The following is a 21,184-nucleotide window of genomic DNA, read 5'->3' on the forward strand; positions in this document are numbered from 1 at the left end:
ATCAGTCAAAGGTGTTAAAGTTTATTAAAAACCAGAATTAATTTTTTTATTCGCATATTTATTTATTTTTATTACTATTTTTTTTAACTACCTAGACATTTTAGCTGGGGAGAAAAAAAACAAACAGGAGTCATAACCTTAATTTTTTTTTTTTAAGTGAGAAGAGGGGAGATTCTGAGACAGACTCCCACATGCACCCCAGCTGATATCCACCTGGCAACCCCCATCTGGGGCCAATACTGGAATTAACTGAGCTATTTTTAGCTCCTGAGGCTGATACGCTGGGACCAGTTGAGCTATCCTCAGCACAGGGACCGATGATCAAACAATTAAGCCACTGGCTGTGGGAGGAGAAGAAAGAGAGAAGGGGGTGGGAGGAGAGAAGTGTATGGTGGCTTCTCTTGTGTGCCCTGACTGGGAATCAAACCCAGGACATTCATACATGGGGCCAATACTCTATCCTTTGAGCAAACCGGCCAGGGCCAATTTCTTTTTGAAAGAGACAGGAAGGGAGAGAGAGAGGATGAGAAGCACCTATGGATAGTTGCTTTCACTTTAGTTATACATTGACTGATTTTTGTATGTGCCTTGACCCTTGTGAGCCAGGGTCCCCTTGCTCAAACCAGTGACCATCAGCTTTTCATGCCAGTGACTCTTGAGCTCAAGTTGGCAAACTTTGGGGTTGTGTGAATGATTCCTCTGTTCAAGCCATTGAGCTCATGCCGATGAGCCCTCGCTCAGAGTCAGCGACCTCGGGACATCAAACTGATGAATGGCAGTCAGCTCATGGTACAGATCATATCACATTCTGACCTCAGCATTCTGGTCAACGTTTTATCTACTCTGCCACCACCAGTCAGACATAACCTTAATCTTAAGTGACACCATAGTATCTTGGTTGTCTAAAATGGCTTAAACTGGGAACATTTCTGTGATGGGATCTGGGTGCCCAAACAGGGGAATCAGTCTCCAAACTGTATGTTCTCAAGTTAATGAGATAGTAAATATATATCAATTTAAAAATTATACCCAAGAAAGGATACCATAGAGTATAACTCAGTGTTACCTGTGAGTCAAATTGCAGCTCACTCTGGTGTAGATCTTGTGTCAAACTCTCTAGTCCTGCCTTTTACTCCGTTTATGAGTCAGTGTCTGCCTGTGCTTGCATGATAAGTCATCGTTTCCCTCCTCATTGCGATATGATCTGTACCATGAGCTGACTGCCATTCATCAATCACAGTCCTGTTGTACCTCACCTCTCTGAAGCTCCCCCTGACCTCTCACTATCTCCTTCATCCTGTATATGTATCCCATACAAACTTCTATCAGTGCAAACATATTGAACTTGAATTACTGTAATTACTTGCTTCCATGTCTGTCTTCCTCACTAAATAAACCATGTCTTATTTTTCTCTGTATCCTCAGGAGTCACCCCGTTACACGGAATATGGTAGGCACTCAACAAATGAATAAATTTGAAGCTATCCTAACATTTGTCTTACTAATTATGAGTAAACTAATTTCCTCCTTAAATTTTGAAACTCCAACTGGAATAAAGACATACCAAGTATGAAACCCTTAAGTGAATGTTTCTCAAAATGTGGTTTATAGTCTACCTGCATACGGATCATTTAGGAAATTGTTGAAAGGACTTCACACAGACATGTCAGATCTGACTCTCTGGGGAGTGCATCCTGGAGCTATGCCATTTAATAAGATCTGCACTGAGTTTGAGAACTACTACCTTGAAGGAAAAGTTCCATTACTATTAATCCATCAACTTTGTTATCTCCATCTCTTTCCATAAAAGTTTTTTTTTATTTTTTATTTTTCTGAAGTTGGAAACGGGGAGGCAGTCAGACAGACTCCCGCATGTGCCTGACCGTGATCCACCCGGCATGCCCACCAGGGGGCGATGCTCTGCTCATCTGGGGCGTTGCTCCGCTGCAACCAGAGCCTTTCTAGCGCCCAAGGCAGAGGCCATAGAGCCATCCTCAGTGCCTGGGCCAACTTTGCTCCAATGGAGCCTTGGCTGCGGGAGGGGAAGAGAGAGACAGAGAGGAAGGAGAGGGAGAGGGGTAGAGAAGCAGATGGACGCTTCTCCTGTGTGCCCTGGCTGGGAATCGAACCCGGGACTCTTGCACACCAGGCCAACGCTCTACCACTGAGCCAACCGGCCAGGGCCTCTGTAGAAGTTTTGAAATGAGTATAATCAACAATGTGACAGTAAATTAAATAAAATACCACATTAGTACCAGGAAAAGGAGGCTTCTGATTGGTTTTGTGTAACATACTATGACTAAGCTTCAAATTGGATTCTGAGATGCATGCCAGCTAGGGCACAAAATGAGGGAAAAGAAAATAAACAGTTGTCATTACAGGAAGTAAAACAAAATGCCAATTTCTCCGAAGAGACCATTTTTCCCCCAAGCACTAAATTTTTATAGCAATTTCTCACTTAAGATTTACTTCAGAGCAGTGAGTGATGGAATGATCAATATTTTCAATAAGATTTTTGCCAAAGTACTGTTGATGTAGTGAGTAAAATATGAGGTAAGTTTAGGATATGCAGTACGTTGCCTTCACATGCATGTTGTTATACTGTTTTTGTTTTGGACAAGTTGACTCGAACACAGCGCCTTCCCAGTTTCCCACTAAAGGTACATCTTCACACAGCTTCTTAGCTGAGCTGCCTTGCAGCACTTGTCACAGTGAGGCCAAAGCAAAGTTATAATCTCTGACAAGTTCCAAGAATGCAGGTACAAAGCATTGCTGATTGAGGGTAGATTTATGTTCTTTGGAAACAAGAGGAGCAGTTGGTAATGTTGACATTCTATTTGTGAAATTTGAGAAGCCTAACCAGTAACAGTATCTGGGTAGAAGTCATCCAACTCTAAAACAATGTAAACAACAGACAACAATACCAACAACAGCCATCAAAGAGCTACCAGCTAGGCACTGGACATATGCTATCTTAGTCCATTTTTAGAACTCGATGCTTACCCCTATTTCACAAATGAGAAAATAGACTTGCAGAGGTCAAGTAAATTATCCAACCTCTCCTAACTAGTGGTGGGAGAAACAGGATTAACACCCGGGTTTATCTGATGCTAAAGTATGTGAAGGCTCCAGAGTACTGGTCTACACAGTGTAAATATGGAGAAAGGACAATGGAATGGGCAAAGAAAGATGTCTTAAGCTTGGGATCTAGACATCCAAGCTCCTTGCTAATTTGAGCAAAGCAGTATTTCTGGTTGTAAATTTTCTTATCGGCAAACAGCTTGAGTTATATGACTTCTATGACCCACTCCAGATTTAAATATGGCTATTCTTCTGACAGGACCAAAGTTAATGAATTAAAAACTTTGTTTTTGCCACTGAACTTTATAATGCTTCTTTCCTCAACAATAAAGACAGAATAAAGAGCTGTACTTATATTCCCACAAATGTTTAAATCATTCCTTTTGTTGCACAGAAGTTAGATTAGCCCTAGAACTAATGCTGGTAGGTATTGGGTGATTAATCTGTACCAAGGATTCTTGTAAGAGCTTGAAGTATATTAGCTAAGTTTATCCTTCTGCAGCTCATGAGGTAGGGAGTATTATAAACTTCATTTTACACATGGAGAAACTGAGGCACAGAGATGAGTAGCCTACCTGAAGTTACACAGGTGGTAAGTGGTGGAGCCAGGATTTGAACTTTGGCAGTTTACTCTAGACTCTGAAGCTCAAGCAGTTTTCTCAAAAGTCTAGAGCTCATGTTAGTAGTCAGTACATTAAGTATCCTCCAAATATTGTCTTGTATATTCATGAAAACTGGTATTAATTCATGGAAATAAAAACTAATTAAAATTTGAAAGTTATTTCTGAGGGAAATAACTGGAAGCAATATTCAAATTCCACATTGCCAGAGAGTTGTAATAGCTTTCTGTGATATCTCTGCATGATTCAAAATAGCGGCATTTGAAATTAAGCCCAGGGAAGGCGTGGTCTCTCTCTTGCACAGTGCCTGGAAAATCATTCTATGAGTCTTTGTTGGATGAATCAATGCCTTAAAGACAAAGAACCCTTCCTCTTTGGTGGATGTATGTATGTTTGCACTTATACATCTCATTTTAATAACTAAAAAGTGAAAATAAAAAACTTACCCTAATTAAAGTATGCATATTTCAGGGCACAGTAACTTCTTATTTCAGATAATATAATGCAAACATTATATTAAATAATTCAATTATCTTAAACAATTTAAGACAAATTTTTGAAGCACATTTTTCTTCAAACCTACCATTAAAGAGGAACTAACTTTTCCTTAACCCTTTGAGTAGTACGAATGTTCACGTATGTCCTCATGCCTCCTGACCATCCAGAGTACGATTGATTTGTTTTAAAAATGTATAAGGCAACATTAAAAAATAGCAAATGTGTGTTCTTCTTGTTTCCATAAATTGATTATCAAACCAACATGATTTTAAGTTAATAAAACTGGAACTGGAACTAATTTCATTTTTTGAGAAAAAAAACCAAAAAACCCCACTCCCAGGGCTCAGTGAGCATGAAAAAAACTCACTACTCAAAGGGTTAATTTGAACTATTATCTGTTCAGTGTTATTATAATTATATAACTTTTTTTTTACTTAAAGGCCTATACTGACAACCCTTCAACAAAGGGACCACTTTGCCATTAGTTCCCGAAAGCACTAGAGAGCTTTGTAGATAAAAATACAGCATAACATCCCCTAAAATCAGAATCCATGGGTCAAACTCTCCTTCCAGAACATGCACCCTATGAATCATGCAGATTTAATTGTCCCCTTAAGAACCCCTAGGGATAGCAAAGGTTTATGCCTTTTTTGTTGTTTGGCTTTTAAATACACAATGTACTCATGACAGCAAATCAAACCCGTTAGTGGCATCAGGAAGTAGACCCGATGCCGGGAACAGGACCACTGCAAATTGTATTAACGTGGCAATCACTGAGAGCACAGCACGCATCGGGGTGTTCAGTACCTCTCTCTGTGGCATTTGTCATATTAAGAGCTGCAGCATAAACAAAAGAAAAAGCAAATCAACTGTGTAAACATTACATGATTGCTTCCTCTTTTCTAGATGAATAAGAAAATTCGATCACTAGCAAAGAAGGCAGCCAGCCAGAAGTCTAATATTTTTAAAATCAGTCCTGATCTCTTATAGTTATTTTGGTGTTTTTGGAATTCTACTTATTTTGTTACGTACTGCACATGTCCACAAAAAATCTTCAAACAAAAAAATTCCATCAATAGAGCTGGTCAGCTCTAAGAGTATGTGGTGAAGACTGTCAGACTGACTGCTGAGCAATAAATAGACTGACAGCCCTCAAGGGCCCTGACAAGTGATGGACATCAGGCTTTGGGGCCACTTAAATTTACCAAATGGTTGGCTTCCCGTCCTCACTCTCCATAAAGCCTCTCCCAACTGTTGATGCAAGAACCCCTTCCTTGCAAATGAGACGTTGTTTAAACCTTAGGGACGCCTACAATAACCTTCTGTCTAGAAGGGCTCTCTTCTTGTTCTTGGTCTGCTTCTGAGGCCCTCAGTTTTGTACTGGTGTTAAGCCACCTCCTCCCACTGGTATTGCTGACTGGGAACCCTCTCTTGGTTCCAGCTTCACCTTTGCCCAATCTTTAATGGCTTTCACTCCCAAGGGTAAAGAAGGTAATAATAGAAAATGCAACCAACAGGAGCCCAACATCTATCAGTTTTAATTTGGGTCTCTACACTCAACCAGTTTCTATAACCAAAACAGGTTTTGTCTGAATGTAGTGACATCCACACTTTGCTCCAATAAATAATTAATTCCATTATAGGCAAGTCAAAGGATATAAGGGAAATATAAAAGAAAATTAAATATTCATAAATCTTTAAATGGGTCTTTTTCAATGATTAAAAACCTCACAACAATGGACCTCTCCAGGTATAAAAACAAAAAGAAGTACATTATCATATCAATAGCATTTAATTTCTGTGATGTAGTGTTTATTAAACATATTTTCTAAAGGTAGAAGACTATCCCTCTGGTCAAAACCAGAAAGGTAAAATCAGAACCTTGTACTTCAGAGATCATCTAAAGCTCCCATGAAGGAGGCCTCTTCTTGAAACTCTAGCAGTACCACTCAGATCATCACACTACATTGTCATATCGCTCTGCCCCTGAGCCTCTGTCTTCCTGGCCTTTAAAATACTCAGGAGAAAATGGTTTTAGTAACGATACATATGAGAAACAGTATAGATGGGTCATTCTTTGGATATACACCATACCTAACAAAGAGCATGAAGCAGACTGGAGACACAGATGAGATTGTCTCTTGATTTAGAATTTCTTCTAGAGGGCACTGAAAAGTCACTTGATCTGTTTTTAATCTAACAAAACTAAAATACAACAATTACAACTGTTGGGAGAGGAAGGCTACATAGAATTATGCTACTGAATATGACTCTTTTATCTAATTAAAAGAAATTTCAAGCAGAAGAATTATTGCTAGTAAAATATAAGGAAATCTTTATGAGCCAATATAATTGATTTATCTTTGCTTTATCATTGTATGTTCATCCTCAAGTTTGTAAAAAGCTAAGGAATGATCTTAGCTAGAGAAGGAAGCCACAAACCAGGTGTGATTGCCTTTAAGACCAATAAAACAAATCTCAGTTTCAAAGGCATTCAAATGCACAGCAAGGACAAAAGTAAGTAGCTAATGGTGATTATGAGAAGCCAATGGCTCTGAGATGCACCCTAGATATGGTAAAATATTATAAAATGAGCATCTTAGAATCTATGAAATATATAGATTTCTCTAGTCCTCATCACAGCCTGCTATGTAACCATTCCTAAAGCCCATTGTCACAAAGATACCTGAGACAGGGCTTACCCTCTCAAAAGGAGGAGCCTCCACACTCATAAGACTGACAACTCTTTTCTACTTTCCAGGTGACTGAAATTTGGGAAATCCGAATGCTTCACTTTCCTATGGAAACTTACCTTTATTTTGCTTTATGAGGCAATAGCATCCAACCAAGTATAGAAAGTGTTCATTGAGAAATCAGAACTCAAACTGAATTTGTGTTGGGTCCTCCAAGCACTATGGAATTATAGTTCCAGGTGTCTTAACCATAAGTAAGGAAGGAAAGTCAAATGAAGAGAGAATCCCTCAGCAGCTGTGTATCTCTGAACCCTTTATCTTCTCACTCCACCATGATGGCTCCCTGACTTCTTTGTGCGGGCTCTGAGCTTACTGTCTTTTTGGATGAAGTCCTTCCCTAAGGAAATGGCATGTTCCATGCCCTGTTCGCCAGGACTTCACACTCAGTTCTTCAGCCAATAGCCAAGTGTTGTGAGTACCTAATGAACATAGGGATCGACTGCCTTTGACAAAACTTTTCCCATTCCTGAGTTTGTTCTAGCACAATGGAAGAGCAGAACTGCAAAAATAATATATCAAGCCAAGGAACAGAAAGGTTGATGTCACTTTATCAAAAAAAGAAATCATTTTTCCAGAGCATAAACACAGGCATTAATTCTTCCTAATCATAAAGGTATCTTTTTAAAAATTTCAAAAAGTATGGAGTTGTATAAAGTATATGGATAGAAGTTAACCTCCCATGTAATTCTGTTTGCAGAGATAACTATTAACCATTGGGTATATATTCTCTAGTATATAATATTGTTCTTTAACTACTTGTTCACTTATGAATACATTAATATTTCCAATGAGTTAATATTTCTAAAGAGATAGAATAGTACAATGCACATCATAAGCACTATATAAATACTTATTAAATACATTTAATAAATATTTAAAAACAGCAGATAATCATGCCATGTTTATAGTGTGCCTGTATTAATTCATGTTATCATCACAGGAACCTAAGAGGTAGATGCCATTTTTACCCCTGTTTTAGAGGTGAGGAAACTGAAGCTTTAGAGACAGACCCAAGTCACATAAATGGTGGATAATTTGAGAAATCAATATATATATAGCTCAATATGCTTTTTAATGGCTGCATGGAATTTCATCACGTATTTTGTTGGTTTTCTACTGTTGCAAATTTTAATTCTTTAAACATTTTTACCACTACAAACAACTTTGTGATCATCTTGAACATATGCCTGTTTAAATAATTCCTTTAGATAACTTATCAGAAGTTCCATTATTGAGGCAAATCTATACACGCTTTAAAGTTTGATTTTTATTTAAAAATAAACAAGAAGATCTTTACTAGGCTATCACAGATTACAAGAATACAGTAGTTGAAAGTGCTGCTTCTCTATGCCCTATTGCTCATTCTAATTGCTGTCCTTTATAATAATCTGTCATTTCTTTGATAATGTAAGATCACTTCTTTGTTTCTGTATTCATTACGATGGATCTGGGTGTGAAACTATTTTATATCTGTTCTTTATTTTTACTGGTTGAGACTTGGGGTGCTTCTCATACTTGAAGACAATTTTTTCATCCACTCTGGCAAGTGCAGTTATTATGCTTTTGAGAATAGCCTAATATACTCTCTCTATTCTCTTGTTCTGTAATTTTGTATCCTTTATTATTTCTTAAATTTAATTTCATCTTTTTCCATTTCCCTGTACTGATGTCTAAATTTTAAAGAACTGACTTCTAATATATGAATTGTCTCCAACGTATCATTACTTATCCATTGAATGTTAATTGTACTCATGTTTTTACTTTAAATTATATTGAATTCTTAATCAGACTGCCTTTCTTCTTCCTAACGTATTTTCTTTGCTTCTTTTTGTTCCTCTTTTTGTGACTTTGACTAGTTTAAACATATTTATTTTAGAGTCTCTCTATTATATTGTGTTATTAACTAAATTTCCTGGGTTTTAATCCCTCTGTACATTGTGTCAGCTAATTCTTACTCAAGGCACATTGTGTTCTGTGGATGCTATAATTTTGCATTGTGAACTCATTCTCAGTATGGCTTTATTATGAAAATCCTATCTAACCTGGGTAAGATCTTTCCTTTTATTTATTTATTTTTATTTTTTTATTTTTTAAAATTTTATTTATTTATTTATTTATTTTTTACAGAGACAGAGAGTGAGTCAGAGAGAGGGATAGACAGGGACAGACAGACAGGAACAGAGAGAGATGAGAAGCATCAATCATTAGTTTTTCATTGCACCTTAGTTGTTCATTGATTGCTTTCTCATATGTGCCTTGACCACGGGTCTTCAGCAGACCGAGTAACCCCTTGTTGGACCCAGCGACCTTCGGTTCAAGCTGGTAGGCTTTTGCTCAAACCAGATGAGCCCACGCTCAAGCCGGCAACCTCGGGGTCTCGAACCTGGGTCCTCTGCATCCCAATCCGACGCTCTATCCACTGCGCCACCACCTGGTCTGGCAGATCTTTCTTTTTAAAAAGAACTTTTTTAGAGCTTTTCCTTTTTGTTAAGTTTTTCACTGAAGACCTATTTCTTATGTTAATTTCTCCAGCTGGGAATTTTCAACCTGTGCTGGCAGTATGAATTTAATATCAACCCTATGTGAGCTATAGTCCTGAGTGTTGACTGTTCATTCACAAGAACACCTGGATTTTCCTCCTTCACATCTAGAATTCAGGTAGAGACAATGAGCCTCTGTGTTTTCTTTTTGTGCCTGTGGATGGAATTTTTCTGGCTTATTTTTTCATTTCCGTGATTCTTAGCTTTATGCAAGGGTCTCAATGCCAAGCTCCACTTCTCAGGAGCCCAGGACCTTATCTACTGTCCCTTAAGAGTCTTAAAATCAACATTCTAGACTATAGAGATGGGCAATCTCTCATCACCTCCAAGGCAATGCAGAACCAGCTCATGAGTGTACTGCTCTTTTGTTTTTTTAATATTCCTATTCATTCCTAACCTCTGGAGACTTACATTTTATTCTTGTGAGTTGTACAACCAACCCAGCATTTCTTGATGTTTAGAGTCAGAAGATTTTCTTATTATCTTGTCTGTCAAATTGCTGGAGCTATAAGTGTTTAATCTGAGGTCTGTGTTATTTTGGTGCATAAAGATTCAATGATTCATCGCCTTGATTGTTCTCTTACAATAGTGTCAAATCCTTTGCCCTGTTTTTCTTCCCCTTCCTGGCAAAACTCCAGTGTTTGATTCTTGCCTTTAGAATTGGCTTTCTATTTTTTCTAAACTTATACTTGTATTGCTGTGCAAAGCTGGGGTAAAAGACCTGCAACTAGGCAAAAAAAAAAAAAAAATACTATTTCAAATTCACGTCCCCTTCTCTACCTAATGTGCCCAGGAATTCCAGTTTCCCTGTGAGTCATCTCTCCCATTCCCCACAGCTATTTTAAAACCTTCTACTCTCCTCATACCTCTGCCCCCCTTTACAGAATATTTCCAGAAGATAACCTTACTTTCTACTTCCTAGAGACCATCAGAACAGAGCGTTCTCAAATTCTATCCACCAAACTCATTAGCTCATTTATACTGGAACACATCCCTTTCTCCTTTCTTCCTATTACAAGGAAGGAAGTTTCCTCTTCCTGCCTAAGTACAGTGATCATATAATTTATCTTTGAAGCCTGGATACTTTTGAAAGTAAAAGAGGGACTCTATTAATAATAATTCCAGGACAGCAGGTGTAAGCCAGAACATCCTGGGAAAACTGGGGCATGTGGTCACCCTCTGCATAAAGTTCATCACATCACTTGTCCCCTGAATACACTCCTTTTGCCTTCTCAAGTACCACCAATATTCCCCTTCTCTCTCCTATGTTCAAATTTTTCTTCTCTCTGGACTCCTCATTAGTATTTTAACATTATTTTATCTTTTAAAAAGAGAAATTTTGCAAAACAATACTACCTATATGCAATATACACCTCCAGCTACTCCTCACTTTTTTGACTGCCCTTTTCTCTGCCAAATTTATCAAAAACTTTGTCTATACCCAGGCATCTCTCTTTTTTTTCCCCCTACTTCCTATTCTCTATTGTTTACAGAATTCTAGCTTCTTCCCTAACCCCTGTTTGGACACTATTCTTGACAATGCCACACATAATTATCTTGTTTTTTAATGGAACAGACAGTATTCAACATCTCTGAATTTCTTGGACACCTCTATCTGTGCAGCCTTGCTTTAGTTATTCCCTCTGCTCCTCAGTTTTCTAAAACAACACCTTCGTAAACCTTTCTCACGGGTTGTTAGTATGGATAAATAAAATGATCCATGTAAGGCAGTTAGCATTTTAAAATGTTAGACCTCCCACTGATTATCCCTTTAGGAAAGCATCCATGTTGGACCATTTTTGAGTCAGATGGTTCTATCAGTAATTTTGTGTGTCATTATCTGAACCTTGTACAATAAGACAAAAGGGAATAATATCTTTGCATTGCCATTCCAGAGACCCAGCAGCTTAGAAAAAGAGCACAGTATTACTTCTGTGTGGAACGGTGTTTCTTTTATATTTGTTGTGGCACCTAAAATTTAGTGAACACAGTGGACCAAATCCATGGCCCGTCATGCTCATCCTCATTAGAAGCTAGCAATGGCAGACAAGGACCTGTCTTTTCCTGGCACACTCACTTGCATTAAGTGTAGCTCAGAATCAAATGGCACTTATGAATTCTAATTTGCTCAAACTAATTTTCAAAGTTACTGACATGATACGTAACAAGTGCTCATCTGCCTTGACTGACCATAGCCCAAATTCATCTTCAGTCCTCACCATTGACGACCTGGTAGGTATCTGCAGGCACTTTTGGGATTCTTCCAGTTGCCTCTTAGCTACTTTTTCACCTGTTCTGAGCTGTTGGCTGAACTGGCCCTTCCTTTAAATAGGTCATGTTGCATTATATCTTGTGGAAGGGCCTCAACTATTTCTTTAAGAGGAAGCCAACTTTTCAGAGCTTCAAGAACCAAGACAGATTTGCTATAATTTTTATGTTCTAATAATAATAATTATAATTAATGCCATTTTAAAATCCTATGCTAAGCATGTCACAAATTTTCATATATATCAGCTATTTGACTAGGTACTAGGATGGAATAGAAATAGACATGTGTGACAAAATGACCGTCTTAGTGGTCAGAGTAGCTTTAAATGATATGGTCAACTGTCAATACTAGCAAGTTGAATAAAACCTCTAGCATATATTAACTGTTCAAGCAATGAGCATGACCATTTAAATGTTAGGAAGAAAGAAGAGAGTATTCATTTATATTGATAGGCGTGATATAAAATGAAGTGGCAAGGCAAGACCAAACTGTGTAATGAGATTTCAATAATTGAAATTTTTGATGATTTTTTCTAGGCCAAATTTAAAGAGAATCATTCCAATATCTATGAAGATAGTTAACTAAAACATTAGTATCATAGATTGTAATACAGAAGCTCATATATTGAAGAGGAAAATCTTTATTCTGTTGTATAAATGGATAACATTAATTCTGTACCATTTCACATATAGCTCAATGAAACACTGAATCCAAGCAGATAGTCAATGTGCCTGAGTGTGCAACTGAGTGTGTTTGTATGTTTACTTTTTACTGAAGAATTAAAATCAACTGGTGGTTGCTTTTTACAGCATTGATAATTTAGAAGATATTAAGTTATAGAAAGTTGGCTGAAAATACTTCTTTCTTTACATCTGACCCCACTGTCCTCGCCAACCGCATTTGTTTCCCCGAGTTAATGGAAATTTTATGAGCCGTTGGCACAATGACTTAATAAAAATGTTATCTCAAGTAGAAGTAAATGTGGGAAATGAGATCATTAGAGCTGTGAGAGGAAGATCTAGGTGGGAAACAAACATCTTAAAGAAGCTAATACTAACTATATGATTAACAAGGAAGAAGTGTAGGGAAAAAAAATGAATTTTGGCTTAAGAGTAGGATAGAACCAAAATAAGATATAAGAAACCCTAAATATCTTCCTTAATTGAACTAGAATATAGTTGTGTCAAATATAGGATAGTCCAATGACTATCAATCAGATAAGAGAAAAGCAGAAACATGGGTGACGATTCTTACAGACAACACTTACTGAGTGTTTACAAAGGGCCACACATGCTAACACGATCAACACCTTGCTGAATACTCACAACAAACCCTACTCTACAGATGAGAAAACTAGGCACCAGAGAGGTCAGTTTTGCAGATTGTAACAGGAAGTGGTAGAAAAAATTAACTATTCAGTTCACTCACCTAGCACAGGTGAGCTGGGAGTTTCTATTTTTAAGCAAAATACATTGTTATGTTTGGTAAAGAAGGGTCTGACGGCCAAATGGATAAAACAGCCAGCCCTATCTGGATTCTGATTTCTCAGTGAAGAACTTTCACAAGCAGCTGTTCAATTAGTTGACCATAGAAGAGTGCTTTAAAAAATGGGGGGAAAAATTTTTTTTGTCAACATATCTCAAAGATGTAGGACCACTTTTGGTTACATATTCTGGGGCAGTATTTTCTTGTCCTCAACCCTTTGTGACAGAATACTGTTTGTAAAAACATTATTTTTTTCTTTTGATATCATTTTAAAAGTCATATCTACCTACTTCCAAAGATCAAATGAGCATCTTCAAGTTTATAAACAAGGGAGTCTTGTCCATGCCAGTCACATGTTCTAAAGTGGAGTCTTCTTGTTTTAGGATCATAGTGAATTTTATCTGTTTTGGTCAAAATTACCAGTGATTGTAGGCAATAGATTAAAATATGGCCTATTATACCAGTGACATTGTTTTTCTCTTTTTCATTAGTCCTTTCCCAGTCTTGACCTTATAGTCTAATATCTGAAGCAGTTGAGGGAGCAGAGTGCTACCCACATCTCTGCCTTTGCCAGCTACGGGACAGCCTCCACCACGGAACGTGAAGCCCTCTGATAACCCTCAGGGGAAGAATGCAGCTGCTTACCCTCAACTTCCAGCTTCACCAATTTGGAATATGCCGTCCCGAGACTGTTTTTCGCCACACATCGATAATGTCCTGCATCTTCCTTTTGCACATTATGAATCCTTAAACTCCCAGATTCAAGGACCGCAATGCGGGAATTTTCCTGCCAGGGATAGAGACATGAATTTTAAAAGGTCCATGGCTCTCTCAAGCACACACTAGCCTCATTTCATCAAGTTACTGTCACCACTGTTATGATCAAAAATATCATCTGAACATTTATTTGGCACTTATCACGTATAACATATGATATTAAATGAGGTAGTACAAGATTACCTAAATTGATTTTAATAACAGTCCTAACAGATCAGTTTATTTTTATTTTCGTTCATCACATGAGTACACCAAGGCTTATTTGATTTCCTAAAAGCCACATCTGAGTCTGTTTGATTAAAATATTGCTTTTTACTACCATATTCACTGCACACCCTATGTAGTATCCTTAGAGGAATATATGTTCTTTGAAAACATGTAAAGTTCTACAAATAATACAAAAATTGGTTTTTGAAGTTAAAATATTACATTTATCTTCCCTTTTGGGATTCAGTAACATACATAGAGCCACCCCTTGCTTTTATTGTTGGAAATGCATCAATACATACAACAAAAGGAAAATCAGATCATTGTAAAATATTTAACATTATGTGTTTTATTTAAAATAAAACAAAGCTGATTTATTTTAGACTGTATTTCAATTATTTGACATATGTCGTTACCTGTATATTCCCCATGGAATATTCTATTATGTAAGAGTAAGATACAAAAGCAATATGAAAAAAACATGTGAAAAATAATTTTTGACTATTCTTTTTTTTTTTTTTTTTTTTTTTTAAATAAATTTTTATTGATGTTAATGGGATGACATTAATAATTTAGGGTACATATATTCAAAGAAAACATGTCTAGGTTATTTTGTCATTAAATTATGTTGCATACCCCTCACCCAGAGTCAGATTGTCCTCCGTCATCCTCTGTCTAGTTTTCTCTGTGCCCCTCCCCCTCCCCCTAACTCTCCCTCCCTCCCTCCTGCGTCCTCCCTCCCCCCACCCCTGGTAACCACCACTCTCTTGTCCATGTCTCTTAGTCTCGTTTTTATGTTCCACCAATGTATGGAATCATGTAGTTCTTGTTTTTTTCTGATTTACTTATTTCACTCCGTATAATGTTATCAAGATCCCACCATTTTTCTGTAAATGATCTGATGTCATCATTTCTTATGGCTGAGTAGTATTCCATAGTGTATATGTGCCACATCTTCTTTATCCAGTCTTCTATTGAAGGGCTTTTTGGTTGTTTCCATGTCTTGGCCACTGTGAACAGTGCTGCAATGAACATGGGGCTACATGTGTCTTTACGTATCAATGATTCTGAGGTTTTGGGGTATATACCCAGTAGAGGGATTGCTGGGTCATAAGGTAGTTCTATTTTCAGTTTTTTGAGGAACCACCATACTTTCCTCCATAATGGTTGTACTACTTTACAATCCCACCAACAGTGTATGAGGGTTCCTTTTTCTCCACAGCCTCTCCAACATTTGCTATTGCCCGTCTTGTTGATAATAGCTAATCTAACAGGGGTGAGGTGGTATCTCATTGTAGTTTTGATTTGCATTTCTCTAATAACTAATGAAGCTGAGCATCTTTTCATATATCTGTTGGCCATTTGTATTTCTTCCTGGGAGAAGTGTCTGTTCATGTCTTCTTCCCATTTTTTTATTGGATTGTTTGTTTGTTTGTTGTTGAGTTTTATGAGTTCTTTGTAAATTTTGGATATTAGGCCCTTATCTGAGCTATTGTTTGAAAATATCAGTTCCCATTTAGTTGGCTGTCTGTTTATTTTGATATCAGTTTCTCTTGCTGAGCAAAAACTTTTTATTCTGATGTAGTCCCATTCATTTATCTTTGCCTTCACTTCTCTTGCCATTGGAGTCAAGTTCATAAAATGTTCTTTAAAACCCAGGTCCATGAGTTGAGTACCTATGTCTTCTTCTATGTACTTTATTGTTTCAGATCTTATATTTAGGTCTTTGATCCATTTTGAATTAATTTTAGTACACGGGGACAGGCTGTAGTCGAGTTTCATTCTTTTGCATGTGGCTTTCCAGTTTTCCCAACACCATTTGTTGAAGAGGCTTTCTTTTCTCCATTTTGTGTTGTTGGCCCCCTTATCAAAGATTATTTGACCATATATATGTGGTTTTATTTCTGGGCTTTCTATTCTGTTCCATTGGTCTGAGTGTCTATTTTTCTGCCAATACCATACAGTTTTGATTATTGTGGCTCTATAATATAGTTTAAAGTCAGGTATTGTAATGCCCCCAGCTTCATTCTTTTTCCTTAGGATTGCTTTAGCTATTCGGGGTTTTTTATAGTTCCATATAAATCTTATGATTTTTTGTTCCATTTCTTTAAAAAATGTCATAGGAATTTTAGTGGGAATTGCATTAAATTTATATATTGCTTTGGGTAATATGGCCATTTTAATTATATTTATTCTTCCTATCCAAGAACAAGGAATATTTTTCCATCTCATTGTGTCTTTTTCTATTTCTCTTAGCAATGCCTTGTAGTTTTCATTATATAGGTCCTTTACATTCTTTGTTATGTTTATTCCTAGGTATTTTATTTTTTTTGTTGCAATCGTGAAGGGGATTATTTTTTTGAGTTCGTTTTCTAATATTTCATTGTTGGCATATAGAAAGGCTATGGACTTTTGTATGTTGATTTTGTATCCTGCGACCTTACTGTATTGGTTTATTGTTTCGAGTAATCTTTTTGTGGAGTCCTTTGGGTTTTCGATGTATAGGATCATATCATCAGCAAAAAGTGATACCTTTACTTCTTCTTTTCCGATGTGGATGCCTTTTATTTCTTTGTCTTGTCTGATTGCTCTGGCCAGAACTTCTAGCACCACGTTAAATAAGAGTGGAGAGAGTGGACAACCCTGTCTTGTTCCTGATTTAAGGTGGAAAGTCCTCAGTTTTACGCCATTTAATATGATGTTGGCTGATGGTTTATCATATATGGCCTTTATCATGTTGAGATATTTTCCTTCTATACCCATTTTGTTGAGAGTCTTAAACATAAAATTGTGTTGTATTTTATCGAAAGCCTTTTCTGCGTCTATTGATAAGATCATGTGGTTTTTGTTCTTTGTTTTGTTGATATGGTGTATTACGTTAACCGTTTTACGTATGTTGAACCATCCTTGAGATTCTGGGATGAATCCCACTTGATCATGATGTATTATTTTTTTAATATGTTGTTGTATTCGATTTGCCAGTATTTTGTTTAGTATTTTAGCATCTGTATTCATTAGAGATATTGGTCTGTAGTTTTCTTTCTTTGTGCCATCCTTGCCTGGTTTTGGTATGAGGGTTATGTTGGCCTCATAAAATGTGTTTGGAAGTATTGCTTCTTCTTCAATTTTTTGGAAGACTTTGAGTAGAATAGGAACCAAGTCTTCTTTGAATGTTTGATAGAATTCACTAGTATAACCGTCTGGGCCTGGACTTTTATTTTTGGGGAGGTTTTTAATAGTTTTTTCTATTTCCTCCCTGCTGATTGGTCTGTTTAGGTTTTCTGCTTCTTCATGACTCAGTTTAGGAAGGTTGTATTGTTCTAGGAATTTATCCATTTCTTCTAGATTGTTGTATTTGGTGGCATATAGTTTTTCATAGTATTCTACAATAATTCTTTGTATATCTATGATGTCTGTGGTGATCTCTCCTCTTTCATTTTGGATTTTATTTATTTGAGTCCTGTGTCTTTTTTCCTTAGTGAGTCTTGCCAAGGGTTTGTCAATTTTGTTGATCTTTTCAAAGAACCAGCTCCTTGTTTTATTGATTTTTTCTATAGTTTTTCTGTTCTCTATTTCATTTATTTCTGCTCTGATTTTTATTATCTCCTTTCTTCGGCTGGTTTTGGGTTGTCTTTGTTCTTCTTTTTCTAGCTCCTTAAGGTGTGAAGTTAAGTGGTTTACTTCGGCTCTCTCTTGTTTGTTCATATAGGCCTGAAGTGATATGAACTTTCCTCTTATTACTGCTTTTGCTGCATCCCAGAGATTCTGATATGTCGTATTTTCATTTTCATTTGTCTGTATATATCTTTTGATCTCTGCGCTTATTTCTTCTTTGACCCATTCATTTTTTAGAAGTATGTTGTTTAGTTTCCATAATTTTGTGGGTTTTTCCCCCTCTTTTTTACAGTTGAATTCTAGTTTCAAGGCTTTATGATCAGAGAATATGCTTGGTACAATTTCAATTTTTCTAAATTTGCTGATATTGTCTTTGTGGCCCAACATATGGTCAATTCTTGAGAATGTTCCATGTACACTAGAGAAAAATGTATACTCTGTCGCTTTGGGATGAAGTGTCCTGTAGATGTCTATCATATCCAGGTGTTGTAATATTTCGTTTAAGGCCACTATATCTTTATTGATTCTCTGTTTGGATGACCGATCTAGAGCCATCAGCGGTGTATTGAGGTCTCCAAGTATGATTGTATTTTTGTCAGTTTTTGTTTTAAGGTCAGTAAGTAGCTGTCTTATATATTTTGGTGCTCCTTGGTTTGGTGCATATATATTAAGGATTGTTATGTCTTCTTGATTCAGTGTCCCCTTAATCATTATGAAATGACCATTTTTGTCTCTGAGTACTTTTTCTGTCTTGTAGTCAGCATTATCAGATATGAGTATTGCTACACCTGCTTTTTTTTGGGTGTTGTTTGCTTGAAGTATTGTTTTCCAGCCTTTCACTTTGAATTTGTTTTTATCCTTGTTGCTTAGATGAGTTTCTTGTAGGCAGCATACAGTTGGATTTTCTTTTTTAATCCATTCTGCTACTCTGTGTCTTTTTATTGGTAAGTTTAATCCATTTACATTTAGTGTAATTATTTACACTTGTGGGTTCCCTATTGCCATTTTATAAATTGCTTTCTGTTAGTTTTGTATCTTGTTTGATTCTTTTCTTTTGTTTTTCTATCATTTGTTTTTGTTTGTTTGTATTCCATACTTCTTTCCTCTGTTGCTACCTTTTTTAAGTCAAGTGTTTTTGTGGTGGTTTTTTCAAGGGTGGTTACCATTAAGTAATGAAAAGGGTACCTACCATATTCATTGTAGTACCCTTTCTTATGAGTATTTCTGCGCTTCATTGTCCTTTGCTACTGTTAATCTTCATCCTTTCTCCCCTTTTTTTTCTTTTGTTGTCACAGTTTAAGTTTGGTTTTATTGTTTTCTTGGTGGAGCTGTTACTTGGGGTTCTGTTTTCTTTTGTTCTTTGAATCTGGTTGGAAAACCCCCTTTAGTATTTCCTGGAGTGGGGGCTTTCTTGTGATAAATTCTCTCATCTTTTCTGTATTTGTGAATGTTTTTATATCTCCTTCGTACTTGAAGGATAGCTTTGATGGGTATAGTATTCTTGGCTGAAAGTTCCTCTCTTTCAGGGCTTTGAATATTGGGGTTCACTCTCTTCTACCTTGTAGAGTTTCTGCTGAGAAGTCTGATGATAATCTAATAGGTCTTCCTTTATATGTTGTATTCTTCTTTTCCCTGGCTGCCTTGAGAATTTTTTCTTTGTCATTGGTTTGTGTCATCTTCATTATGATGTGCCTTGGAGTGGGTTTGTTGGGGTTAAGAAAACTCGGTGTTCTGTTTGCTTCTTGAATTTGAGGCTTTAGTTCTTTCCACAGGCTTGGGAAGTTCTCATCTATTATTTGTTTAAGTATATTCTCCATTCCATTTTCTCTCTCTTCTCCCTCTGATATACCTATTATTCTTATGTTATTCTTTCTGATGGAGTCAGACAATTCCTGTAGGGTTTTCTCGTTTTTTATTATTTTTGAGTCTCTTTCTTCTTCTCTCTGTTGTGCCTCAAGTTGCTTGTCTTCTATTTCACTAATCCTATCTTCTATCTGGGCTGTTCTATTAGCTAAGCTTGTTATCTCGTTTTTCAGTTCGTGAATTGAGTTTTTCATTTCTGTTTGATTTGTTTTTATAGTTTCAATTTCCTTGGTAATATATTCTTTGTGATCGTTGAGTTGTTTCCTGATTTCCCTAAATTGCCTTTCTGTGTTTTCTTGTATATCTCTGAGTATTTTTAAGATTTCTATTTTAAATTCTCTGTCATTTGGCTCCAAGGCTTCCAGTATGCTAAATCTTTTCTCCATAGATTTTTCCACATCTATTTGTGTTACCTCTCTATCTTTTGTATCCATAATATTCGATTTCCTTTTTCTTATTGGCATCTGAAGGTGGTCTTGTTGATATTCTTAATTAAAATTAATAAAGAATAAAAAGGGGAAAAAAAAGAAAAAAAAAAGAAAAAGAAAAAACAAAAAACAAAAAAAAACAAAACAAAAAAACAAAAAAAAACAAAAACATAAAAAAACACTCCACACACAAAAAAAGTAATGATTTATTATTTCCCCCTTTTTTCTTTCTTCTCCTTCCCTCCTCTCACCTCTTTAGGTAAATATTGTGATGACCTGTGAATTATATTATGCTAAATGGAACAAAAATTGCCTATAACGGAGGGCCTGATTTGGGGTGAAGAGTTCAAGGTGCAAAAAAGGGAGTAGGGACCTACTAAATGCAAAAAAAAAAAAAAAAAAAAGGAGGATATCTTAGACAAGCATCAAATGATTTGCTTGTAAGTGATGGTCGACTAAAAGATATAATGAGAGGGATAAGAGGGAAACAGAAAAAAGGAGAGAAAAAATAATATTTAAAGAAGAAAAAAATAAAAATAATAAGTAAAAATCTGTTGTATTAAGTGGAGTGAAGACTAAATACAATGGAGACTTTGGGTTGGGAGGAATGCTAGTGAGTTAAAAAGCAATGTAAAAAGTACCCAAAATGCCTCAAAAACAAACAAATAAAGGAAAACCAAGAACAAAAGCAGAAAAGAAAAGAAAAAAAAAAAAAAAAAAAGAACAAACAACAAAAACAAAAAAAAACTTTAGTCCCAAATTAAATAATTTGTTCGTAATTGAGGATTAAATGAGAGGAAAAGTAAAAGGAGAAAAGAAGGAACGAATAGAAAGGAAAAAATAAGAAAAAGAGAGAAACAAAGGAAGAAAAAAAGGAAAGGGAAAAAAAACAAAAAGAAAACAAAAGGGGAGAGAGTGAGAGTTAAGGGTTTTGGAGTGTAACCCTAAGGGAGAGTAAGGATGAAGAAAAGAAATAAAATGTAACACTTATGGGTAGTGTAGTTCAAGAAAAGGGTAGCATAAGATGGGCAGAGAATAAAAGGACCGA

General features: G+C 36.3%; 1 protein-coding gene across 7 annotated transcripts in view; it reads right to left on the minus strand.

The window, feature by feature from the left end:
• The window catches only part of MUSK (muscle associated receptor tyrosine kinase), a 92,442-nt gene that overhangs the window by 52,297 nt on the left and 18,961 nt on the right, over positions 1-21,184 (minus strand). For 6 of the 7 annotated variants that reach the window (XM_066365625.1, XM_066365623.1, XM_066365620.1 and 3 more), the window contains exon 5: positions 13,892-14,033. In XM_066365625.1, the coding sequence (XP_066221722.1) occupies positions 13,892-14,033 (142 nt within the window). Of the gene's footprint in view, positions 1-5,006; positions 5,037-13,891; positions 14,034-21,184 lie in introns of all 7 variants that reach the window. The other variant, XM_066365621.1, reaches the window with a different exon arrangement.

Source organism: Saccopteryx leptura, chromosome 2 (assembly GCF_036850995.1).
Source record: "Saccopteryx leptura isolate mSacLep1 chromosome 2, mSacLep1_pri_phased_curated, whole genome shotgun sequence".
Taxonomy (NCBI): Eukaryota; Metazoa; Chordata; class Mammalia; order Chiroptera; family Emballonuridae; genus Saccopteryx; species Saccopteryx leptura.